We start from the raw sequence: 27,109 nt of genomic DNA, 5'->3' as shown, positions 1-27,109 counted from the left end.
ATTTTGTTGTTGACGCTGTTCGCAGTAGTACATTGCTCAGCTTCCATACTGGTGCTCCTCTCTGTTGACTGGATATGTACCTCATACAACCCCACTTAAAATCGTCCAAAATATACCTTTAAGTAAAACCTTTAAATAGTTTATATACATTGTAAAATAAGCTTGTTGTCTTTGGAGTCTGATGGCAAAGGACTGTAATAAATCTCTTTACCAATCTCATACTCATGCCATCACATTTAGTTATATTTTTCACTTTGTGAACAAAGGTTTCTTGGAACGGGTCCCACTGACCTCACTGATTCTGTTTAAAGAGACATTATTCAATAAAAAGACAAATGATACACAACAGTATGACTTTCACAAAATTCTTCACATACATAGTGTTACAGTAATAAAACAAAATATATTGAACAACAACAAAAAGGATTTGCTTACATAAAAGATAAAACAACATTTCAAAGAATTTTAATGTGTTCCTTTACCTTACCTTTAGATAATCTTAACCTATTCATACATTTTGTATCCTTTAACTGATTATTTTGTCACCACTGTAAATAAGGTCTTACACTAAGACATGACATATATTTAATTTTCTCTTTTGCAATTGAGCACCAAAATACAGGGTTTTCAGAAACATTTTACACTGAAAGGTACAAAAGTCAGAGGACTAAGCTGTGAGGACTTTTTCTAGCCATGGATACAGCAAGAAACACTGGTGAGGATGAAAGTCCGAAAGTTTGGATCATTGAGGTGACTTTATCATTTAAATATATATTGTATATTCCTCTTTGGCCCTATTATTACAAGCATAGAACATCTAATGTCCTGATAATCTGTGGAGATCTTATGATCAGGGCATGTACTTCATTCCTTTCATCCTAGGAATGATATGTATATCTCTGACATCATCGTGCTGAAGCAGCCAACACAAGTAGCGCTCTGTCCCCATGCCCCATCCACTGGTGAGGAGTGGTTTCTCTTGCCGCATGTTAATGTACCATTTGTAAGACTGCTCTGGCACTGCATGGTGCCTGAGGGCCTCCTGTACCAACTCAGGAGTGGAATGGCGTTCACCAAGACCCACAGTCTCACCCAGCCCCAGGAGAAGGTCAGCAGCTTTGGCTTTGCCCCGTCCAGTGCCCTCAACATATGCCTGATAGAAGGGGACTCCTAGATGGTCCATCTCAGTCAGCCAAACAGCACCGCCATATTTTTCTATCAACACCCGCTCTCCTTTGCGTGTTAGCTTTCTGCCAAACTGGGGCTGGCCATCTTGGACCCACTCTAAGCAGTCGGCAGAGGGCATCATGGGAATGGCCTGGTCTAAAGGGACTCTTGGGAGTGGGGTCTTTCCATCCAGCTTTCTCAGCATGGCAGTGACATGTGTAAGGGCCCCAGCAGTGTTAAGGATCATATCAGAGTGTTTCTTCAACATAGTCTTGGTAAGATGAGCCAAGTATCCCTCTGCTATAGACATGGCAGTGTCCATGTCACCCAACAGTTCACACTCCACGTGGTAGAACTGATTCAAGTGTGTGGCATCAGGATCTTCTCCTCTAAAGCTGGGAGATATGTAGTATGTCCCTGGCAGGTTCTCTTGGAAACGAAGGAAGTATTCAAGTACAAACTGCATTGAGTCAGCCAGGTAGATGTCGTTGCCCAGCAGGTTAACAGAAACTGGCTCTGAGTCAGATCCCAGTCCCATTGGCGAGGAGATGGTGTCTGTGGTGAGTGGGGTCAGAGCATAGGAGTAGTGGCAGGAACTGTGGAAGTATTCCACTGTGCTGTGGAAAAGAGTGTCTTGAATCTGGAACAGATTGCGATACCATTGGCTCTTGATGGAAAGTGTGGAGTGAGACTGAGGGTCTTCCCATGAACGAGGCGGCTTGCACTGGGTAATTTTGGAGTGGATGTCTTTGAGGGCCTCTGGGTCAGCAGCTGGGCCATCCAGTGAGGACACATATCCAGGGTAGTTTTGGAAGCATTCTGGTTGCAGCTCTGCAGGTTTAGTGCCATCTGGTGAAGGTAACAGAGGGATCAGCTTGGCATGAGCATAGTCAATCTCAAAGCCCTCAAAGATCAGTGCAATGCCTCGAGCTCTCATCCCCTCTTCCAGCAGATTGGCAACTTTGTAAGTAGCTGAGATCAGTGCTTTGTAATCAGCTTCCTCTAGTTTGAAGATGTCACTGGACAGTGGTTTGCGTGGCACCACAACAGTTAGTCCAGGAGAGTTTGGGTATGGTGTCAGGAAAGCAACATGCTCACTGTCTTCCCACACTCTCCACTGTTGCTGCTCTCCACGTACAATACGACTGAACAGGTTATCACTGGAAGCATCTCCAAGGAAGTCAAAGCAAGAGGGTGCATTTGGTGTTGGCAGTCCGTTTCTAATCTTGGCTTGAACCTGGGTCAGTGCTTCATCTTCCCAGCGTGGGCCACTTTTTGAGGTGCAGTAGCCAGGGTCGTAAGTGTTGAATTCTTCTTCAGGGGCAAGATGGGGCTGCCATTTTGGCTCTAGGCCATGAAGTGGGAGCACTCTGATTTGTGCTGGCTGATCAGGAGTTGGATTGAAAACCAAGGCACAGCGCTGCACTCCTAGTCGCTCACATAGCAAGCTTGACACAGATCTTGCTCCTTGTAGCATAGCCACAAAATCAGGTGTAGCAAGTTCGAAGATGCTGCTTGCCCCGCTAAGAGTTTTTCTAGTCAGAATGGTTGACCCAGGGATCCAGGGGTTGGGATTAAGGTAGGCAACCAGTTCATCTGTTTCCCAGATTACATTAGAAAAGCTCTTCAGGGGCCTCAGGATCTCTACTCGTGAAATGCCATCTACCATTGAAGCCACAAATATCACGCCAGCATTTGTTTCAATGATGGCATCACCTTCAACATCCACAGCAATGATCCCTGCACAGATCCCGTTCAGATTTTCATCCATCACTTCCCTACATGCCTGCCTAAGGCTATAGCTTTTGTGATGGTAGAGACTGGCTATTTTCTGTGCAACTGTGTGCCTCAGAAATACATCTCCATCACCGGAGCATGTGATAGCTACCTTGTCATCAGCATATACTCCTGCCCCTACTACTGCTGTATCCCCAACTCGCCCTTTCAGCTTTCCTACTAACCCACCTGTGGAGGATGCAGCAGCCAATCCATGCCAACAATCCAAAGCCACAGCTCCAACTGTCTGAGGATGATTGTTTTTTGAGGTATTTCCACCACTGACCTTTGCAGTTAACTCTCTGTAACGTAAATCAGTGTAGAAATACTCTGGCCCAACTGGCTTCTCATTCTCCTTCAACCCCTGCAGAAACTCTTCAGCCCCATCTCCCACAATGAGGGAATGAGAGCTTTTCTCCATGACAAATCTGGCTGCTTTTACTGGATTCTTCACACTTTGCACACAAGCAACAGATCCAGACCTCATTAGACTGCCATCTACAATGGTTGCTTCCATTTCATTTTTGCCATCTTTGTTGAATACTGAGCCTTTACCTGCATTAAACAGGAAGCAGTCCTCCAGGGCTTCCACTGACCTCTGAACTGCATCCAGACTCCTGCCACCTTGTTGAAGCACTTGGGCTCCAAGGTTTAAGGCTGTCTGTAGAGCAAACTCAATAACCGCAGTCACTTCAGTGTTCAGCATCATCTCTTCTCCAGCGCCACCATGGATCAGCAGCGTATAGTCTGGGCCAGAAGTGGAGTCAGCAGAGTTGTTTCCATTGTTTGGGCTCTTTGGACAGTGACATGTCTCTCCATTCATTTTGTCTTTTTCACCCTGTTGCAGTAGACACTCCAGGGCTCCCATTTGATTTGCAATGGCATATCGAACAGCTAAAAGCAACACTAATTTCATGTTTTTCTTCAGGCTTTCTTGAAGCTTCTGCAGCACCAAAGCAAAGCTCCCTTTCCCGTTAAGTACAATTCGAACCTTGTCTCTCCTCCCAAGGTAGGACACGGCAAGCTGATCTTGGGCATAAACATTCCCTACTCCACATTCCACACCCTCCATCAGATCTGTACCTGTGAGGTACACAGATGGACATCCAAAGGGGTCCAAAAACTTCTTCAGTGGGTTGTCAAATGGCAATGATCGACGCAGGGCAGCTAAGTGGGGACCAACTCCTTGACCACTTTTGGTGTTTTTGATGAGGCTCTTATGCTCCAGAAATGCAACATGGAACAAGTGTAGGAGATCAGTAGTGTACTGGATTGTATTATCTGGACCAATGCCTGATGCCAAGGCATCTACTAACTTGCGAGAATGCATGGTGAGTGAGTATGTAGGATCACATCGGCCATGTTTGTAGTGGCGCATATGGGTAGGTGTGACGAGCATGTGATTGGCAGCAGATTCACCAAGAGTTTGCCTCAGGGAAAGCTGCAAAGAGAAGTTGATCCAAGCATCATACAAGCCTCGCTGCCCTCTGAGAGTCGAAAACACATCAGGATAGGAGGGCACATCAAAACTGAGAACTGGGTGTGTTGCTTTTAAGTCAGGGCTCAGTTTGGGGGTACTTATGCCTTGTAAGGGGAATGTTAGGGAAGCTGGACAAAGAGAATTAAGACTGTTTACTTTAACAGACCCATTCACATTTTCTGTGTCAGTATGAGTTAGGTTTAGGTCAGCAGTTTCTGATAGATTGTACACAAGTTCAGTCATAAGCACAGCCACCATCCCATCCACAGCGCTGTGTTCAAACACCACCCCGGCAGTGCTGTCCTGGAACACCACCAGGTTCATCACCTGCCAAAAAATAGAAAAATAAAGATGGGTTTGTTTTTTTGTCCATTTGAAATTTGTGAGCATTTGTAACCACCATTAATAACACCAAAAACATGCTGATTTCTTTTTCACTGTTTGAATGTGAAATTATATATTCTTTACTTAAAAAAATGAATATGTCAAAAACATTTTAACAGCTTGTTAATTTCCACTTTTGCTTTGAGAGTGTAACTCAATTACTTAATCAGATCAGCATCGATTACTTAATCACTCAATCATGTGATAATGTGTGTGTAAATGTTGAGCTGTATAATGGACAGAGCGAGTTTGAATGAGTTGAAGCTGGTTTAAAATCCTTATCCAATACCTTGTCATAGTATCTCAGACATGGACTGTCTCCTCCTCCTCCTCCCAGCCTCACTGCATTGAGGATATCAGCCAGCTCAGATGGTGCGTTACACTCCTCCAGACAAAGTGTCAGTATAGCGCTCTCCATCAGCTCCAGTGATGCTGCTGCATCCCCTCCTTGCATCAGGATCTCTTCTCTTGTATTAGCCCAGGCTTTGCGCTCCAGTGCTGAGAGGCTGCAGATAGTAGAGGGATCATTGTGTTTTCCTGCCCTGGGTTGATCCATCACCTGCGCTAGCTGGTTGTAGATGTCAATGAATGATCGAGCGGAGACCGGGCCACCAGTGCTGGGACGCCACATTATGTCAACAGGGAACACTCCCCCAGCACAAGTGATGATAGCATGTAGGCTATCTGGGTAGAGCTGGAAATGAAATAACAAAGCTACAGATCAGAAATTTCTCAGAACACTCAAAGAATAATATAACATCAGGTTGAAAAGCTGTCCTTGCTGCCCTTTCTGATTGAAAGTTTCAAGCCTCTGTAACCACATCCAACAGTGAAAACTTAAAACCCTGAGTTTTCACTCAAACAGTGTTAAGGGAGCACTCTGATCAATCTTACCAATTGTGTCCTGCAAGTAATCTCACCTTAATCTCATCTTGACTCCTGCCAGGAATCCGGCTGGCAGCGAACACCTCAGACTGCTGTGTGCGCTCCATTGGCACATTGCCCTCCAGTAACAAGGGCTCACTGTGGAGCTTTGCTGCCGCCCAGAGCAGAGCAGCCGCCCTTCCTAGCTGGGTACATTTCTTTGCTTGGGAAGGAAGAAGAACAAGAGGGAGGGCTGTTGAGGTGGGCAGGGGGTCAGCACAAGACAGCAGACCTCTCTTGAACTGCTCTGTCACCCAATTCTCTTGGCCTGCAGCAATGGTTGCTAATTTTTGTTGGGCCTCTTGAAGGAGTTCCATCTGCTGGTCCACAATACTTTTGAACTCAGGGTAAAGGTCAGGACTCAAGGTGAGCTGCAGGACACGGCTCACTTCTTTCAAGGTAACATCCAGCTCTGGAACTGGGTAGTTAAGAAGGGTCATCGTGTTCATGTGGATAGGCTTGATAGAGAAGGAGAAAAGAGGAAAAAATGGTGATGTTAGGTACTTTGTTTGACCGGTGTTTCTCAAACTTTTTACGCTATGTACCACTTCAGAAAATATTTGACTCTCCAACTACCACCATTATGACCAACATTAAAATGCAGTAGCGTAGGTTGGCTCCATTTAGCTATGGACAGTTACACATGAGGCAGGTTTATTCCTAATAATAGGATCATTTATGTGTGACTGTTGTCAGTCACAGCCTTCACAGTAAAGAAGCGTCTTACTGCTATCACAATTTAGCTCGTAACTAATCAGTGATGACATATGCATGCACTGTTTGCATAATGTGTCTACCTAACAACTGATATTCAAACAAAAATATTACAGGAAGGACAAAACTTATTTTAAATTAAATTTTAGTGATCTCATAATTTAAATATTTTCATTTAAAACATGGTGGTATTTTGATAATCCATTTTCAAAAATTATTTCATTTTAAAAAGTTTAGGAGATTCCTTTGCCATCAGAGGGAGCTCTAGTATCACCAGTAGTACTAGTACTACAGTTTGAGAATCTGAGGTTTGGACTATGCATTGTAGATGCAGTAATGTTAGACGCGTATGAAGAACACAGAAGGACAAAACCATGCATGTGCATGTGAAGTGTATGTATGTACAAGGACGGTGACAAGAGGAGCACAAAGACACCATGATTTTATCTGTTCAACCAACAAAATTATGTCTCTGTATTTGGACAGAAGTCCAGAGGTGGCGGCCAGTGTTGTATTTTCTAATCTAATATTCATTGGCAATGCAATTGATGTGCCTGCAAAGCATCAAATTGATGCTACAGCCTATTAGAGCTGCTAGCGAAGTAAAGAGAAAAATTCAATCATCTTTACTGACATAATGTTTGGAGCCTAGATCTCTAAATCTATACTGCTACAGGCTCTACAAATGGCAGATTTGGTCTGTCAGACTGTGCACCGCTGCAGTGGAACTGAAGTATGAGTTTTAATTCTCCTGTGATCCACTGACATTTCCTCTGATAACATCATGAGGCTGACATTTTTGTTTTTTAGGGTTTGTTGTTGTTGCTGTTTTTGTTATTATTGTTGTTGTTTTCTTTAAATGTCTCAACAAATACAAGACATTTACAGTCACTCCTGTTGTCCTCAGGATGAACTGAACGTTGGTGATAAATTAACTTTTCATTTAGTGCCATCATCAGATCAAGATTTTTATTTGTCCAGTACTTATACTCTTATAACTCCAAAACTAACAGCATTTCCATCGGCCTCAAATGTGCTTATTGTTTAGTGCCTAGTAACAAATAACTGTGCATAAAACCTCACAGTGCTGCTAGCATAGCTTTAAACATGTAGTGTCAAGTTTTACTCACAAACTACACCTAAGGCCTTGGACAAACACAAACACACTAACACACAAACACACACACACAAACTGTCAAATTGCGAGATATCAACAATACATGTGCAATACGTCACACAACATGTGCCCTGTCTTATTGCCCTTTACTGTACATTTCCTTCACATGATGTCCAACCTTGCTCACATTAGTGGAACCAATAAATCAATTATCTGATTTCTGGTAAAGGTACTGCTTAGTCTAACACAGCTCTCTTTGTGTATTAATCTGGATGCAATGGAATGCATCCAGATTTTACTTCCATTAGAGACAATACCCCCTGGCAGCCTAATGACTGATAACTAAGCTCATCTGCTTACACGTGAAAACAGTTACTTCCTTTTCCCCACTCCTGCGCACAAAACTTGACATGTTGTTGCTGGTGGTCAAGGGAATGCTTCTCTCGAAAATTAGATTTCTTCTTATTTGTCTCATCAGTTCAAGTCATCCACACAATGCCAGCTGTTTGGAATCACGAGACCAGTATCCTCAAAGAATGTGAATCCATATATACACTCCATGAGATTCATATGGACGTTGAAATTGTTGTCAATCCCTCAGTCAAACCAGTCAAAATGAACAAAGCGCAAAAATGCATTCCCAGATTTCAACTTTTTTTTTTCTGTATGTTGAACGTTCTCACCTTAAAGGGTCAATTCACCAAATTACAGAAACATATTTTCTCACTTTACTCCAGTGAAGTCAAGCCATGCAGATCATGCCTGTTATAACTTTTGGTTCTGTTCTTTTCAGAGAAGAAAATTCACTGCTCAGGAAAAGCCACAGAAAAGACTGTCAACAATTTGCATTTAAGAAAATTTTCTACGTCTTTTCAAATAGTCTGCCATAGTCTCACTGAAACAGGACATTGTTTCTGGAAAGAGACTGTTCAAAATGTTATTATGCAATATTAATAAATCTCAGGTGTCATTATAGTCATCCTGTCTTCTGTCTGATACATTTTTGTGTCTTTGCTTTTTACTTTCTTATTTTTGTCTTGTATTTAAGTGTTTGAAATTAAATTTAGAAAACATAAAGTTTTTTAATGTCAGTTTTCAATCACTCAAGTCATTTTCTTGTATAAAAGAAATTTATTCTCCAATGAAATAACATTACTGTTTATAATTATAAAGACAGTAATACTAATGCATCATTTGTGTTCATGGCTCTTCTCCATTTTAAAACTGTTCTCAAGATAAAAAAATCACCCCAAAAACTGACAAAAAAAAAATATATATATATATATATATATATATATATATATATATATTAAAATGACAGTCAATTTTTTTCATTTGAATTTTGGTATTTCTTTATCAATTTTTCTTAACTTTTCTAAACTACATTACAAAAATAACAAGCCTTAACCTTGAGCTTTCCTTGAGTGCTGATACCTGACACCGGTATAAATCCATCATTTCTTCAATTTACACATATTTAAAATAAAAACAGCAGCTTACCTCAATATGGAAATTTCTCTGAGATCTGACCAGTTGGCAGGATGGCTGAACAGTCAATGGGTGGAAAACTTTGTGGGACTACAAACACAAGGGTTTGTCTGTAATATAGAAGCAGTGACTCCAATTAAGCAATTCAGTTTCTTGCCTCCCCTCTCTCTCACTCCAGACCGCACAGTCTGTCTCTCTTTCTGTCGCACTTTTGCATGTGGAAGTAAGACGGCAGCGATGGCTTGTTTTCAGCTGCTTTTAAAGCTACGACAAGCAGTTTTTAACAGGTTATGAAACGGCCTCAATTACTGGTGCCCTTATGTGACCTACGAAAGTTAACAACACCATCACCATTGGCTATTTATTTTTATTTATTTGAACCAAAAATTGCATCATTAAACTTTACAAAATATCTATACTTTATAACTCTATCTATCTATCTATCTATCTATCTATCTATCTATCTATCTATCTATCTATCTATCTATCCATACACACACACATGCACAAACAGTGTGAACAGAACAAAAAACAGTGAACAATTATTGCACATCATTAAACTGACATGTCCCTGCTCAGTCCCTGAACCTGTCTTGGGAGTTTTCAGCTCCTACAATTTAAAAACAAAAAAACAAAAAAACAAACAAACAAACAAACAAAAACAACAACAACAAAAAAACAACAACGCATAACCGAATGTTGTAAAAAATAATAACACCATTACTTTGGATCAGAAGAAAGATGTTTTACATATAACCACTTATTATTATTATTATTATTATTAGTAGTAGTAGTAGTAGTAGTAGTAGTAGTATTAACTGTTATGCAGCAGTTTTTTCCCTATGTACACCACTGCCCTTTACCTTATATATCTTTTTGAAGTTCTCCCACTTTTTTGACACCAGCTGTGAGGTAAACTCGCCCTCAAGGCCCGGTTGTTTGAACAGGGTCCTGTGACAGATAAAAATAATTAGTTACATCCTGGTTATAAGAATCATAAATTTATACATTAGTGAGAAAGTGTAACTGTCTGGTCACTCACTCCCAAACCTGTTTAGCAGCCTATTTCTTCTTGGTGAACTGCTCCTCATTGTCTGCCCTGAACCTTATGCGGCGCCTGGTCTGCTCAGGAGTCCCTGAAATGTTACAACATGATTTTAACATTACAGTATAGTAGTATTTTATATTAGAGCCTGATGCATTCTTATTATAATGACAACCAAAATCAACTAATGTTATTATAGCGACACATCTGACCAAAGTTGCAGGAGAAAACTTGTCATGACAGATGATTACCATGTCAGCTGTTTCACTGTAATGAGAGAAATTTCCACCCCACACTGATAACATCATAATAGTAGCAGAGAAGTATACAAGCAATGCTGCTTGAAAATATTCAAACTTCATATATGTCACATGGAGATAACTGACGTTACAGTCAAAACGTTGCTTGCACATTTGTTTTCTCACACGTGAATGGCGACTTTTCTGAAACGCTTGTCATAGCGATACAATCACATATCCACGTGCATCTACATTAAATCAACACTTTTGCATGGTTATTAATGACATTTTACTTACTATTGTGAGCTATTGTGAACCATGATTAATTTCTCAGCCTCCCTTCACAATGCATTCAGGGTATTTTCTTCTCCCACTCCATTTGGAGTCTGCATCTGAAAACACTTGTTTTGGAGGGCCATTTGGAGGGCTAGATGTCCACTTTCCCTCAATCCCAGAAAGAAAAGGGACACACTACCCTTCATGGGCACGTGCAAAATAAAGGGGTAGGGTCAAGTGGTAGGGCCAAGGGGTGGTATTGGGATTGGCCCTTAGTTTTTGGTGGAATAAGACTTGTTGAAACTGTCCCCTGTTGCAAAAGCTCCCAGTCTACCCTACATCACGTATTATCTATCTATCTATCTATCTATCTATCTATCTATCTATCTATCTGTCTGTCTGTCTGTCTATCTATCATTTAATATTATTATGTTATCCACACTCCCCACCAGGTGGTGGGGGTAATGTACCGACTCTTCTTTGCCCAGTGGGCAAAAAGTTGGGCATAGATCATGTACTTGCATTTCATCCTGGTGTAAACATGGGTGTGGAAGCTCTGGTGTCCACAAAATGGCTTGCAAACATGGTCAAACGCAATCTTGTGGGACCGCGTTTGCGGATCCTGGACACGTCCTGGTACCTGCCGATGATGAATCGAGACAGTAAGAAGGAGTTTGCACGGTCTCACATCCCGGGGGCGTCGTTCTTCGACATCGACGAGTGCTCGGACAGGACCTCCAGGTTCGATCATATGCTCCCGACAGAGAAGTTTTTCGCAGATTACGTGGGGAACTTGGGCATTGGGAATGACAGCCATGTGGTTGTTTACGACGCCAGTGATTATGGGGCTTTTTCCTGCACCAGGGTCTGGTGGATGTTCCGCTTCTTTGGCCACCCTCAGGTGTCGGTGCTGAACGGGGGTTTCAGGAACTGGGTGAGACAGGGTCATCCAGTGTCAAGCGCGTACAGCAGGCCTGAACCAGCCCGCTTCAGAGCCTCCATAAACAACCCGTCCTGGGTGAAGTCGTTCGAGGAAATCACAGACAACATCTCGAAGCAGGACTTCCAGGTGGTGGACGTGAGACCGCACGCAAGGTTCCGCGGCAAAGAACCAGAACCAAGAGAGGGTAACTCTACTTTTACACTTAACATTTGCACTCAAATATTGATTGATCGATCATTGTTGATATTGTTGGAGTTTGTTTTCTTTTCAGTCAAATGTCCTGCTCTATTTCATATGAAACAGAGTATCTTTAGTTGATGGACATTTTCACTATTTTTGACATTTTATAGACATTACAGCCCAACACTAAGCATGAACATTATCTTTATTCTTTGTTGTTATTTAATAACCACTGATAATTAAGCCGACACCGATATTGGTGAGTAAAAAACTTACTATATTGATATATTCCACTTTATACAGAATATACAGAATATGGAATATATATGAATAAACACACAGTGATTGCAATGATCCCTCAAAAGTGGTCACTAGTGTAGTGTAATGGAGGCAGAATATTTTACAGTTAAATGACAATGATTATTGTTCAAAATGATAAATAAAATAAGTGTCAATCAGTCATTCAATCAATCATCAATCAAATATCTATTGATTAAAAAACACAAATAGAGTAAACTAGTAAATATACGTATATAATCATGAAAAAAGAAAAAAATAGCAAATATATGCAAAATGCGGCCTATAAAGCTAACAAATAAAAACAATCTGCATTATGCTCTGTTAAAAAAAAGTTTTCATATTGGCACATATCGGACAATATATGCCGATACTAATATTGGTTGATATGGCTGTGATAGGCAAATATATCAATCCTTCTTTATCATTTACTTTACTGTACTACAGGTGTGTGCAGAAGGTAAACTGCTTTGGCACTGTCCCACAGGTGTCCAACCAGGTCACATCCCTGGCTCCAAATGCATGCCTTTCTTCGAGTTTGTCGACGACGACGGCATGATGCTCCCCGCAGAGCAGCTGAAGAGGTTCTTTGAGAAGTCACAGGTGGACCTGAACAAGCCGGTCTGTGGATCCTGTGGCTCCGGTGTGACCGCCTGTCACATGGTGCTGGCTGCCCATCTGTGTGGTGCCCCTGGGGCGTCTGTGTACGACGGATCCTGGTATGAGTGGTTCACCAAGGCTCCACCAGAGCACATTGTCTCGGAGGCCAAGAGCAAGCTGTGAGGAGGATGTTACAGTAATCAGCATTAAACAAATCACTTAATGTGACACACTGATTCACCAAATCACTGATTCTTCCTGTTACACCTTATACCTTATAGAGGTGCTGCACACTTTTTTAGCTGTAGACCAAATATTACAACTGTAATGTGATGAAACATATTAATACTAGGGCTGAACAATTAGTCATAATTGCAATATGGCCTACTGCAATTTTCAAATTGCTGGCAGTGCAATATTTGTTTTAAATTTTAAATTAAATAATACAGTCTTTGAGAGATATTCTGGCCTACACATCATATTCTTCAGTCTTTCATTTTTTGGCACAGATCCCTGCAAAAATCATGCCATTGTCATTTTAATATATTTTCAAATGAAAATGATAATAATGATGTAAAAATATCATTCCCTCTAATATTGTAAATAATCACAATTGCAATATTCGCCAAAAAATCTCAATTAGATTTTTTTTTCTGAATGGTTCAGCCCCAGTCAATGCTGCTATTAATATTGACATTTCTTACCAGATAAAAAAAATCTGCATTTTATGGGCTGACAACAGCCCAACACACCATCTACTGTTATAAATCAGCCCTGGACCTTGCAGGACAAATGCCAGGGGATTTATCTAGGTCATGAAATTTATATTGAAAAAGAATGTTAATGCCTTCTAATCAGAGGAGGGCGGCCAGCCTCACCAAGCAACTCCTGCCTCACCCCCCCTTCTCAGCTCCGTGCCCACTTTCGAGCATTTTTTGACATTTTGCAGCAAATTTAGTATTCTCAGCATGTAAGACCTTGTGACAATGGTGATAAAATTTCCATTCTCTTTTTTTGACCAAGGTGTTTTGTGCTCTTGTTGTTTCTGTCTGGGATTCTTTACAAGCCTTTTCCACCATCATTTAAGTACTAATCTATGAGAAAAACTTTATATTTTGTTTTCTAGCTGCTGTGAGGTCAGGAGTCCAACTAAATGTTGAATGTGGAAAGTGTTCCTCTGCTCCAGTGCCTGCCCTCTGTAGGCTTTTGTAGAAATGTATCTATATGGTGCAACCTGCTGGGGCTTTAGTGGACGTGCAGTTCATAACTATGTGCCTTGGACAACTTTGTAAATCCAGTTTTCTAAATGCAGCACTTATGGAATTCAGGAATGCAACTATTTTGGTCCAAATGAATTTTGATATGTGATTTTGAATGAATTTAGTCTATTTTGATGTTATAACATGGCTTCTTATTAAAAGCAAACAAAAGAACATGTGCATCCTGCTTTGGTATTTGTATACCCAACAAATATATAAACTTTGTGCCTTCCATCTTTTATGGGTTGAAGTCAAAACTATTTTGATGCACACGAAAGGTTTATTTTTCCTGATTTTTGTTCTCAAATTTGTTAAAATCTGTGTTAGGGAGCACCTCTCTTTAGCCAAGATAATCCATCCACCTGTCAGGTGTGGCATATAGAGGTGCTAATGGTTAATTTTTGGGTGAACTATCCCTTTAAATTTAATTCTGTTGCACCAAAACTGTAAAGTCCAAGTATTAACTTAAAACTTGGGGAGGTTTAACATTTAAAATGACTGGATTGAGCAAAATGATTCTCAGCTGAGGCCGCGGCTAAAGAGGCAAGACAACTTTTTTTTTATTATTATTAGATATAGCAAACAATGAACGTTTTGTCCACTTTTTCAAGAGTACTAACAAACAATATAACGATTTTTTTTTTTTTTACTTTAGCTAGGAGACAATGTTAATGTTTTTGTCTTACCGTTTTAGCTAGATTCCAAATAACGTAATCTTAAAAAAAAAAAAATAAATAAAAAAAATTCAAATTTAGAAAACACCTGTATATATATATTTAAATATTTACTTAGAAAAAAATGAACATTTCATATTTTATTTATATTTTACTGGGTGTATGTGTTGAATATCCAAAGTTCAGCAGTGGTGTTCACAAATGTTTAACTTTCCATGTTGTCCTTTCGTGTTGCAACATTTCCCTCTAGCGCTCGGATCTCGTATTTCAGCGCCTCGTCATGGCGGCTCAGACCCGGGCTCTGGTGTCAGGTCAGTGGCTGGCAAACGCTGTCAGAAACAACCTCGTCGGTCCTAAGCTTCGCATTCTGGACACTTCGTGGTACCTGCCGAAAACCAAACGCGACCCGAGAGCTGAATTTGCGCAGAGGCACATCCCGGGCTCCTCGTTCTTTGACATAGACGAGTGCTGCGACCAGAGCTCTGCGTTTGATCACATGCTGCCAACTTCCAGCCACTTCTCCCAGTATGTAGGAGAGCTGGGCATCGGCAGCGACACGCACGTAGTTGTGTACGACACCAGCGACTTCGGCTCGTTCAGCGCGCCCCGGGTGTGGTGGATGTTCCGCCTGTTCGGACACAGCCTGGTGTCGGTGCTGGACGGCGGCATGAAGAACTGGCTGGCTGGTGGCTATCCCGTCACATCAGAGCACTCCAAGCCGGAGCACAGAGACTTCACGGCGGCTGTGAATGAGTCGTGGGTGAAGACCTACGAAGACGTGCTGGAGAACATCAGGACCGGAAAGATCCAGACTGTGGACGCCAGGTCAGCAGGGAGGTTCAGGGGCACTGAGCCGGAGCCCCGAGACGGTGAGCAACTTTTTAAAGAGACATGTCCAAGAACTTCTTTTCTTTACTGTGCACAGATTTAAAATGTAGGCTGCTGCATGAAAATAGTACACAGTATTTTTGATTATTAATGAATTAAGGAAAATATCAATACATCTCTGGTTGTGACTAATCAATTTAGCGATTAATTGTCAACTGTTAACATGAATCACCAGCTATTTTGAAAGTCAATGAATCAGTCATGAGTCATTTTTTTAAAAAGAAAAAATGCCGAAATTATCTGATTTAAGCTTCGCAAATGTGAAATGTCTCTGGTTTCTTTAGTCCTCTAGGTTAATGAACTGGACATCTTTGGGTTGTGGACAGAGGACACTTGATGATGTCACCATGTGCACTTAACTAAAACTAAAGACTAAAAGTAGGTGTGAAAAACTTTTTAGTTTACTGAAATCAAACTAAACTAAATTAAAATGAAATAAAAAAAAAAAATACAGAAAATATCACATTAGTCAACACAACCAGCATGAGGATGCATTGTTGCATATCACAAAGTGTTGCTTGTATTGTATTGTATACATGTTCTGAACTTCGTAAATATTGACCCTGACAAATATCCTTCATATTATCATGGAAAAAAACTAAAACTGAAACTAATAAAAACTAAATTAAACAGCAAACCCACTCTGGAAATGACCTGAAACAAAACGGAATTGAAAACAAAAATGAAAAACAATAATAAAAAAAAAAGAAAAGAAAAAACATACAACTGTAATAACTCTGGACTTCTCCTTGGCCTTTGAACTTATCATCAGTTTTCACCATTTTCTGACATAATAAACCAAACAACTACTTGATTAACTGAAAAAATGACTGACAAATTCATCAGTAATATAAACAATATTAATAATCAATGTTAATATAAACAACACTTTAATATGTAATGAATATAATTTGCCATTATTTACATTTTGTGGTCTTGTGATTATTAATCAAAATTAGTACTGATAGGTTGATTGTGTAAGAAGTTACTGCTGTGCCATCTCAAACATATGGTTTTGTTCACAACAGTTAACAAGCACAATGTCAAGCTTGTGTCAATCTCACTCTTCTGTGTCACCCCCACAGACACACTGCCGGGCCATTACCCAGGTGCCATCAACATGCCGTTCACCTCTTTCATGGACGCCTCTGGGAAAGAGCTGGATACTGAGGGTCTGTCCAGACTGTTCCAAGAGGCCGGGGTGGACCTGAAGCAACCGCTCTGGGCCTCCTGTGGGTCTGGTGTCACAGCGTGTCATGTGGTTCTAGCTGCTCACCTGCTCGGGCATCCTGGGGTGTGTGTTTATGATGGTTCCTGGTCTGAATGGTTTAAAAGGGCATCTCCAGAGCACATAATCACAGAGGGAGAGGAAAAGAAGGTCTGAATAAAAAAGAAAAGGCTGTGAACTATGGAAAACACTATAACTCATAGTGTACTTTGTACTAATGCTAAAAGATAGTACAAGCTGTATACGGCTATGCACAGTAAGCTTATTATGAAACCTAGTTACTAACTTTGCAGTTACAAGTTTCAGCAGAAAATCTCTACACTATGCATCTTCTATAACGTTCTCTTACAAGAAAGTTGTATACTTTAGCAAAGTTTACACTGTCCTGAAATGAAATGAAGGTTTTGTTTCTTTTTGCTGATACACTATTATTTCTCAGTGTTTTTAAAATGGTACAGTTATGGGTCTCATTAAAGAAGGTTCAGTGGATTGAAGACAGGGGACGTTTGTCTTAAAAGAAGAAGGTCATGTGGGTATATTGATGAATTATTTTACAAATGTTACAATAAATGGATACTTGAAGTCCTTGTATTTTCTTATACTGTATACGGATTAAGGTGTCATTTCCCTCTAAAATATGTTTTTCTCATGACATGTAGAAAAACTCCTTTATTCAGTAACCAGAAATGTTAATATTTAGCATGTTGGAGGTCCATGGAACACAGACGGACAAAAAATTATTGACAAAAGGAAATATTGATCATTTAAGTCTCCCTTGTAATCCACGGAATTCAAGGAAACAATTTTAGTCCTTTGCTTCCATGCGGACTTTAATGCAAGTCAGAAAAATGTTCTGCTATTGTATTTACACTTCATGACAATTTTATTTGTTGCAAAGTTGCATGTTGAAGAAAAAAAAAATTAACTTCTGAAAAAGTGAGTGATTGCAGGCCCACAAAAAGACTGCAGCTTTTGCTGAGACGCAACACGTAAAAAAAAAAAAAAAAAAAAAATTGGGATGCTGACGCAGAGGAAATCAAAACCAGTTCAGTCCGGTTCCTGTGCTTGATTTGAGGTGTCTGGCAAGATGCCCGATTTTCAGAACAAACTTTCTGTATTTCAGCTTTTGTTATGCCTTGCTTGTGCAGTGTGCATCTGTGCAATGCACAGTGTTTAGCTCACATGGGATTGTAAATGCCTGTTATTGTGAAAAAGAATTTAGAAATTACTGACCAAGGGTCTCATTTTGAGAGTGGCTTAGAAGATTGCAGTGAAAGATGTGCACTTTTCCAACCTGTATCATTGTCTTGTTGCAAGCAATATGCCATTGTCATCTTTTAACTATAAAACATAGCGAGTAATGAGATATCTTAAGCATTGTTTATGATGTCAGCTGTTGCTATGTTCCATTGAGGTAAAAAGAAGATTGTAGAGACCAGAACAAAAGAGCATTACCACTGGGCAAAAGAGAACGATCAACTTTTTTTGAACAATTCTTCTTAAGCTGTGGACTTTGTATCTGCAGGGCAGCATATTGCTTCAAATAAATAAAATCTCCCACTCTGTGACTGACTGCAGCTTTATCAGTGTCTGTTAAGTCTCTGACCCTCACCAGCTGACTCACAAGTCATTTTCACTCATGCATAATGTGATTGTATAAACTGTCAAGAATTTTGGTTTAAGCACTTCCTACAAAGTGTAAATCAACCCATTCTGTATATTCATGAGCGGAGCAAACTTAGCTATGCTAAGATACTGAACAGTGTAGGTGCTAGTGATTTTAGACAGTCTGGCAAGGTGTTTGGAAAAAGGTATTGCAGTATTTATTTGAGGTGGATGATATATATATATTTTTGCATTGTGTTTTTCTGAATCCTTTACCACAACTAATTGTAGGTCCCTACATTGTGACCAGTTGGCAATATTAGGGGAGTGCCACCCTCATTTGCAAAATGATCAAAGTGCATCCCCCTTGTTAACCAGTCATCCCCTATTTCGATCCCCTAGAGGTTGTTTACTTGAATATGTTCGTCTAATCTGAATGACTCACTGATCCGTTGTCTGACTGAGATTTATGACAGAATCTGTGGCTTCGACCATGGTTCTGAAATATCAGTAGCCTAACCACTGTTTTTTGATAAATACACAACACTGTCTGTGGTGATGAAGCTGCAGATGCAAGTGTGATATTTTCTCTGAGTCCTGCCCTTCTCTCAGTTTCATCGATGATCTATAAAATTCACAAACTATACATATAACTATACAAATCGCAGCTGAATTAAATGACTCTTGTTAAATATAAAATTGCCAACTGTAGCCATTATCACACCACTGTATGTTGTTTAAGAAAGAAAGAAGATTTTTCATTACTGACTTTAAGTTTGTCTTTTCCCCAAATTCTCCTAAATAATAAAGGATTATCTTAGCACCAGTCTTAAAATTTAGTGGTAATTGTATGCTGTGGTATCTACTCAAATGTTATGTAATAATAGTGCCCATGGAAACCGTACACAGTCCATCTACTAGAAATGTTAGACAAGTTAATGTGAAAAAATAAGCAACTGAAAAGAGGAGATTCAGAAAGGTGATTCATATAAAGGACACGACTCAAAATGACCGAATGATCCGAAGGCGCGTACTCCCCAGCATGTATGCCACAACAAAGATGGCCGACCACCTCTGACGTGTGTCACTCGGTTGTCCCGTAAACTGCCTGAAGGTCCTCACGAAATAAACAAATTGGGGTCCTTTCTTGCAATAGGCTAGCTGTCGAAACGGTATTACGAGCCACATTGTTTTACACAACTGTGCTAAAATTGTCAAAAATAACACCAGTATATGTTGGTCGGAGTGTTTGGGGCATGTTAATGAAATCGAAGTGCCATTCGGTTTAGTCTCTGACGCTCTAACTGGCCCAGTAGTTCTGCTTTTTAACGTCGAAGGGTGTGTTTTTTTCGGTCGCCGTCAACATAGCAGTAACGTTAGCATTAGCAAAGCAACCAAGCTAACGTTAGTCCTCAAACCCACGTAATTCCGATATTTAGCTAAATAAACTAAGAGGTAAGTTCACTAGTAAGAATGCCATGTGTGGTTTGTTAGTGTGGTAGATTTTATTCCTATTTAGGTGATTGTAATATGGCTAAATTAACCTTGTCAGTTGTGACGGTTGCATAAACAAATAACGTAAATCAGTGTCGGCGGTATCTACTAACATGTACTGAAATTTTCAGAAGAAATATATGACGCTACATCACTAGTCTCTGGGCAGCTTGGAATTCAATAATTAATCTGTTTTGGGTTGTTTTTCCACAGGGAGGCGTTGATGAGCAACAATGTCTGGCATCGCTCTTAGCAGACTGTCCCAGGAGCGCAAAGCCTGGAGAAAAGATCACCCATTTGTAAGCTTATTGATCCTTATTTACTATCAAGTTTTTGTCCCGTGTCTCTTGGATTTCATAGATTTATGTCCTAAAAACCAATGAGTGCTACTGACATGAAGTACGATTAAGTGGGGCTGCACAGTTAATTAAAAATATTATCGATATTTTAATATGGCCAAGTGCCGTATCCAAATTGCAGAAGATGCAGTTTTTCATAAAGGAACACTGTGTGAAAACATCACATTATAATGAAGTGCTGCAGTCATCTACTGGCCTCCAAATCTAAATCTAAATATAAGAAAACATGTTTGTTTGATACAGACCCCAATAAATGTCTCATCATGGTTTTAATGTGGGTTTTTTTTCAGTGAAGATGAAAATGTGATGTAAAAATGATCATTCCCACTAATCGTGAATCATGTTGCAATATCTGTCAGAAAATTCTCAGTATGATGTTTTTACCATAATGTGCAATTACCAATTTCTACAATTAAGCAAACTTGGACTCAGGTTGCTCAGTGATGTTTTGTGTCCGTTGTAAACCACACAGGGTTTTGTCGCTGTTCCTACCAAGAATCCTGATGGAACCATGAATCTGATGAACTGGGAATGTGCCATTCCAGGGAAGAAAGGAGTAAGTTACCCCCCGGCACAGTGTCAGTTACCGTTGCATGTCAAAGTGGACCTACTACTCCCATGTGTAGTCAGTATGAGCGGCAGAATGAAGAATTACAACAAGAATTTAGAAATACCTTTGCACACTGTGCGTTTATGCCACACTAAAACATATTTATTAGCAAGCCTTATTGTTTGTAAACTAATGCCCAAACCATGTGCAATTATTTAGGGATGCAAGGTTTGTGGTTTTTTTTGTTTGTTTTGTTTTTTACAGCACTGTTACAACAAAAACAAAGACCAGTTTTGACTCTTTAAATTTTCATTTATCTTTGCCAGTAAAGTACATCAAAAAACTTAATTATACTCAACTTTTTATAGAGCATTTTGCTTAATAATTTAAATTGAATGCTTCGACATATCTGTCAAATTAGATATTAATAGAAATATTTATTGTGCATCCCTATGATTATTATAATGGACATATTGTGACTGGACTGTTTTATGTTATTATGGTACGCTGTAGGTGATTCTGCATGTTAAGCAACACATACTATTACTTATTTCTTAATCTCTGGTTCGTGCATTTGTAATAACGACGAGACCATATGACTTGAAAAAAACATTACTACTGTAATTATGCCAAATGATGAAGGCAAGTTATTGCCCACTTCCTGCTAGATCTACACTAAAACAACATAAAGTTTTCCTATGGGGCAGATGGCAATGCAAAATAAACATATTTTTGAATACCCCCAGGTGCAGCTTAAATAAAAATAAAGAAGTGCTGTGTGGCTGAATGGCCCAGGCAAATTGGCTGCAGTTGGTATTACATTTGTCAGCCTCTCTCCCCCATACAGTAACTTTTGATCAAGTCCATTCTGACTTTACCTGGGTCGTGATCCTGTCCCATTTCTCCAAATTGGCAACTCTTGGATAAATGGTAGAGTGGAACAAGATGGACAAACAGTAAGAGACAAAACATAAAGGTGGTGCTGAAAAACAGAGAGAAAAGAGTTCAAAGTCCTGTGAGGCTGGTGCAACCAAATGTTTTAAAATAAGAAATTATCCCTGAGCCTCATGAGCCTGAAGGCACCGGTAGCAGAGAACAGCCCAGTGAGCCCAGTGAAAGTTCCCTGTAGTAGCTTTAAACTACTGTGTTGTCCAATTGGAATAAATGTTAAAATATAAAAATACTAACATTATGTATTTGATCTATGTTATAACAGTGATTCCCAATTTTTTTCTTTAAACAATTTCTTTCTGTAACAACCCAACAGAGTAGGCTTTTACAAACTCATCCTCACATAAAGAGTAATAATGGTTCATTCAGGTCACAGTGGTGTGGCCTGCTAAGTAGCCTACTGTGTTAAATAGTTTTGTATGCAGGTTTTAGTGTAAATTGTGATCTGAACATGTTCATCTAGGTTTGCCAACCTCAGCAGACAAAGCCTTGGAGACTCCTTGTGATTTTTGCTGTGTGAAAAATGTCCCATGATCTTTTTACTGTGACTCCACATTTAGATACGTTTCAATTACTCTGATATTGTTACTTTAGTCCTTTGCAACTGTTTGATATCCCCTTATGTTTCCTGAGTGAATTTACTGAAGCAGTCATTACTTCTTCATTCTTTCATTAGACCTTGTGGGAGGGAGGACTCTACAAACTCAGAATGCTGTTCAAAGATGACTACCCTTCCTCACCACCCAAATGTGAGTACCACGCCACAAGGTTTCATTCTTTGTTGAAGGGCCGACATTTCCATGCAGCTGTCTACTCAAAATAAAAGCTCCGTAAATTTGGGATATACCCGGTTCAGTCAGTACACCACCTTGAACCTGAAAAAAAAGATGCCAGTATCTGTAAATATATATATTTGTGTGATCCATATCCAATAACTTTAAAATGTTACACACAGGGCAAATTGTTTAACATGTCATTCAGGGGTGTAACATCCAACGGTCTATCCTAGAATTCACTGGTGTTGGTACTAAAATTTAATAATAATTTGTATATAATAAATACCATATCTGGTAAAGTTAAATGAGAACATCATGGTGCAGTGCTACTGTTCCATTATTTAATTAAAACCTTATTAAGCCTGGTGAGGAAAATTTTTACTATTTATCTTGGAGAAAAACTACACAATGACAGCATTTTCACAGATCCTTTTGTGTTTTAGAGACAGTGAGTGAAAAACTTCAGGTAATGATGGTTTTATACAATGTCAAAATTGTACTATGTAATAGAAATCTTTGTTTGTCCTTTGTCAGGCTAGATTCAAGCTTTAAAATTCTGAGTTCTCAATGATTTCCACCCAGGCAAGTTTGAGCCACCTATATTCCACCCAAATGTCTACCCATCCGGCACCGTGTGTCTGTCGATCCTGGAGGAGGACAAAGACTGGAGGCCCGCCATCACCATCAAACAGGTAAGAACATTCACTTATCCACAGTGTCTCTCTTACCAACTGTGGAAGTTGTTGGTTTAGTTATAAACTTGTTTATTATTAGTTCATATACAAGTGAAAGTTTGTATTGTGTGTATCTAGAAGGGATAAAAATAATTCACAGCCAGTCAGTGTTCAAATAAGCTAACAGACTGTCAGACTTACTGTAGACTGACTGGAGGATTGTTGACTGTGTTTTCAGATCCTGTTGGGTATCCAGGAGCTGCTGAACGAGCCCAACATTCAAGACCCAGCACAAGCGGAGGCTTACACAATTTACTGGTAAATTTGTGTGCTTTGATGACTTGTTGTACTTTAATTTGAAGCTCATGAGTTGTCGGGGCAAAAGACAAGAGGCAAGTCATAACACAAACTAGAAGAGAGCACATCTTCACCAGTCAACCTGAAAAGAATATTTCCAGTGACCTTTGACTACCAAAATATAATCACTTCATCACTGAGTTCAAGTGGATGTTTATATCACATTTGAAGAAATTCCCTCCTACCGTTCCTGAGATACTGCATTCACAAGAGTGGGTTGGATGTGTGATTACAGTGACCTTTATCACCTTTGAAAGAAGTGTTTCCTGTGCTTTCAGTATTTTATGCACTGATTTGTTATCTTTGACATGGACAGCTATAGCAGTGTTAAAAATGTCCTCATCTCTTTGTGTTTTTGTGTTTCAGTCAGAACAGGATGGACTATGAGAAGCGGGTAAGGGCACAGGCCAAGAAGTTTGCCCCCACATAGAGAGCAAAAGCTGGCCTCTATCCCGCCTGAGCAGCCTGAACAGATGGAGGTTACAAACAGGAGGCAGGCAGCACCTGAAGGACCACTCCAATAAGAATCCAGTTTTGAGTATTATTATACTACTACACAGGTGACAAGTGAGCCTGTTTTTCTTTTCTTTCTTTCTTTCTTTTTCAAACAACAAAAGTTCAATAAGATCATAAGTTTTCCTGTCTTCAAGAAATATTTATGCATTTTGAATGCATAGCTGATGATCCTAGAACTCTGCCGTCAACACGACCTTTGCTATTTGTAACTCTTGTATAATCCATATCTCCAGACTTGTCATGAGTGCTACTAAGCTCACTCATGCCTCCATTAATACTGTAAATCACGCTAATGTATCAACAGAGCTGTAGAAATAAGATTTCATGTCCAAACCACTCTCTGTGTAATGTTCTGGCGGTTGTGGCAGAGGAGGAGATTTCACTTATTCTAAACTTCCCAATTTTTAATCAAACTGTCAAATCCCACAAGTATTGTAGATAGTGATTCATGAATATGGGCATGAACTGGGACAAAGCAATGGAAGCCAGTCCTCCCATTGTGCTCCTGATTTCTTGTTTTGCTCCTATCACATATCCATCACATCCCAGTTTCCAGAAAAGCATCAAAAAACTACAGTCAACACGTTAAATTCAGGTAAAAGACAATCCTGGCGCTTGTTCATCGGTTGAATCTAAACCTGGCACTTACATAGGCAGGAAGTGGTGATCTGTCCACCTCAGAGAAGGGAGCATGTGAAAAATGGGGCACATGGGTCAGAGTTTTGCTTCCACCAGTGAGTTTAAATCATCAATTGTTGCAGTGGAGCTAAGCTAACCTTAGTGTTAAGATTCTTTTTGCGAATCCAACTGGCAGTGAAATTATTTTTCAGTGACGGTGACGAACTTCATGCACATTCAACACCAGCATGTCATCTGCTTCCCCAAAAGCTCTTTAGTTTAAGGAAAAGTTTCATTGTGAAAGTAACCAAAAAAACTGCTGCTGTGTGTTTGTTTTGGCTCTCGACCGGTTAGAAATAGCATACCATCACACTCTGAGTCATTTTATGCCACAGTACTTTCAAAATGAATACAGACCTGTACAAATCAAAAAGCTGTTAAATCTTTAAGTCGACCTGGCCAACAGAAGCTGAAGGATCCTCATTGGAATGGCCTCTCAACCAGCAAGGAAGACAGATAGAAAGTGCACTTGAGAGTAAATGAAGGCCTGAGATTTTTTTGCCTCTGAATATGTGAGTGCATGTACATAATATAAATAATGAAGAATTGTGGAAGTTATGTTTTATATTGTTTTAGCCAGTTGACATTTGTGTGTGGTATTATAACAAAGAACACATTAAATGGCATAAAAATTGTGAAATAAAGTTGAATAAAAGAGCAAAAAATGTTTGGGTTTTTTTCTGTTATTTTTTTTTTCCAACATAACTGGAGTTTTTCATGGGCAAAGTTAAGTGTTAAGATTACAAGAGAGCTCCAATTTAGGAGACCTGAGCTCACCACAGAAGCAACAAAATCTTAATTTTGGGGTTGGAGGGTCTCAAAAAACTGATAAATCATAACTTGCATTTCGAATGCCACAGTAAGTCACGTATCAAATCAACTTTGTGGTGCAAGTTTCTCCTTTAGCCTTGAGTGAATTTCTTTCAATTTAAAACATGAGAGAAATTCCAGCACAGTCTCGCTTTTTGCTGACGTTAAATATAGACATTTCGGTCTAAACACCCTTCATCAGGTATGCTGGCAGCATCTTAATATTTCCGCATATATACAAACATAGAAACTGCCTAAATTTTCAGTTTGATCAACACCTGAAACTGCTGAGTGCATCATCAGCCAGATAGAAATCTATTTCTACCTGACCGAAACGCTGATATTTAATAAATGTGTCAGCAGAACACGAGACATTAATAATAATGAACTGATTAGGCCTTGACCTCACAAAACATGATTTTGGCCATAACTCAAAGAATTTGTGTTTCTGTAACTACGGGCAAAGTCCCAGCAGTGAAATAACATAAAAACATAAAAAGTAATTACCCCAATACCAAAAAAGTTCTGACACTGGAAAACTTAATAAAAAGAGATGCTTTTAGGCTCGTTTTCATACATTGCGAGGACAAGAACTGATAATTTGTTTTTTGTAAATAAACACTCATTCTGAATTGACCCTTTGCTAAGCAGCGCCCTCCCTAGTTACTGTTGCTACGCCTGTCAAACTTTCCAAATGTTGAAACATCGCTGAAACGAAACGTCTGTGATTCCTTTGCTGACGGCCGTGGATTTTGTCTTCTAAATTTCGGTAAGTGCAGCTGGCTGATGTAAACTAAAGATAATTGCTGAGAAGGCTCTAGCTTACATTTTATTTATATCATTTTATAAATTTTAAAAAGGGATCCCTGTGAAAGTGTATATGTAAAGTTACGTAGGAACTATGTACATGATATAATGTGAGTTATGAATGTAACTTTGGATCTGTGAGACTGCAGGCTGACCACACTATGGTTTAAATGGAATGATAACCTTCGTCCCACCTACTCTCAAGACCTTATGTAAACAAAGTCATGCCCATGACCCAAGGAGGCAGAACTTCCCGCTCTATAAAAGTTGGGTCTTGTCCTCTTACCTTAAACACCCCAGAGTATTCTGAGTGATAATGACAGTGACTGTCATCCTTTGGACTCACAGATCCGTAGTTACTGTCATAACTCTTATTTTTGCAAGAGTTAATGTTTAAAAAAAAATAGAGTAACATCAGTACAGTGACTGACTCTTACAGACGAATCCGGTGACGGCTTTGTGTGTCCTGCCATCTTGCGGGGCTGCCATTGCTGCGGTGGTACATCATGTCCACCGCTCTCGGGGGGCTTTTCATTTGGTAAATTCGTCTCCTCCACTCACGTCGAGGATATGAGAGGATGAGGATGGAGGACACAAAGATGAGAAATGAAAAGTCCTCGGTTCCTTTTAATGTCAGTCTGAAGTGACATCAGTTACTACTGAGGAGCTTCACAACTGTATCACCTGTCCACAGAAACATTTATTTTTAGAACAATTTCTGTAAACTGTTTAAAATAGATGATTTTAGTAGTATCATTACTGATGTTAATTTTAATCATTTAATATTCCTCTGAAGTCTTTAAATTTATATCAGCTACAGATTAGTGCTGTTTGTTTACTTTGGCTATTTATT

General features: G+C 39.6%; 4 protein-coding genes across 4 annotated transcripts; 3 read left to right on the top strand and 1 right to left on the bottom strand.

The window, feature by feature from the left end:
- Positions 1 to 351: 351 nt before the first annotated feature.
- On the bottom strand, positions 352 to 6,203 carry LOC146309861 (uncharacterized). The gene is made up of 3 exons (XM_084744950.1): positions 5,728 to 6,203; positions 5,097 to 5,501; positions 352 to 4,750 (listed from the first exon to the last, which is right to left on the bottom strand). The coding sequence occupies exons 1-3, from the start codon at positions 6,178 to 6,180 to the stop codon at positions 851 to 853; spliced, it is 4,758 nt and encodes a 1,585-aa protein (XP_084601076.1). The 5' UTR covers positions 6,181 to 6,203; the 3' UTR covers positions 352 to 850.
- Positions 6,204 to 11,117: 4,914 nt separating this feature from the next.
- On the top strand, positions 11,118 to 12,897 carry LOC146309860 (3-mercaptopyruvate sulfurtransferase-like). The gene is made up of 2 exons (XM_084744174.1): positions 11,118 to 11,737; positions 12,518 to 12,897. The coding sequence occupies exons 1-2, from the start codon at positions 11,152 to 11,154 to the stop codon at positions 12,811 to 12,813; spliced, it is 882 nt and encodes a 293-aa protein (XP_084600300.1). The 5' UTR covers positions 11,118 to 11,151; the 3' UTR covers positions 12,814 to 12,897.
- Positions 12,898 to 14,736: 1,839 nt separating this feature from the next.
- On the top strand, positions 14,737 to 16,996 carry LOC146309859 (3-mercaptopyruvate sulfurtransferase-like). Its single transcript, XM_084745078.1, has 2 exons — positions 14,737 to 15,432; positions 16,537 to 16,996. Exons 1-2 carry the CDS (start codon positions 14,844 to 14,846, stop codon positions 16,833 to 16,835), a joined length of 888 nt encoding a protein of 295 aa, XP_084601204.1. The 5' UTR covers positions 14,737 to 14,843; the 3' UTR covers positions 16,836 to 16,996.
- A 2,407-nt stretch (positions 16,997 to 19,403) lies between these two features.
- Positions 19,404 to 25,304, top strand: LOC146309858 (SUMO-conjugating enzyme UBC9-like). The gene is made up of 7 exons (XM_084744185.1): positions 19,404 to 19,739; positions 19,992 to 20,077; positions 20,610 to 20,693; positions 22,315 to 22,387; positions 22,997 to 23,106; positions 23,327 to 23,406; positions 23,812 to 25,304. Exons 2-7 carry the CDS (start codon positions 20,012 to 20,014, stop codon positions 23,873 to 23,875), a joined length of 477 nt encoding a protein of 158 aa, XP_084600311.1. The 5' UTR covers positions 19,404 to 19,739; positions 19,992 to 20,011; the 3' UTR covers positions 23,876 to 25,304.
- The last annotated feature ends 1,805 nt before the right edge of the window (positions 25,305 to 27,109 follow it).

This window comes from Lutjanus erythropterus, chromosome 19, assembly GCF_056507025.1.
Source record: "Lutjanus erythropterus isolate fLutEry1 chromosome 19, fLutEry1.hap2, whole genome shotgun sequence".
NCBI lineage: Eukaryota > Metazoa > Chordata > Actinopteri > Lutjaniformes > Lutjanidae > Lutjanus > Lutjanus erythropterus.
This window is presented reverse-complemented; position numbering and strand designations above follow the sequence as displayed.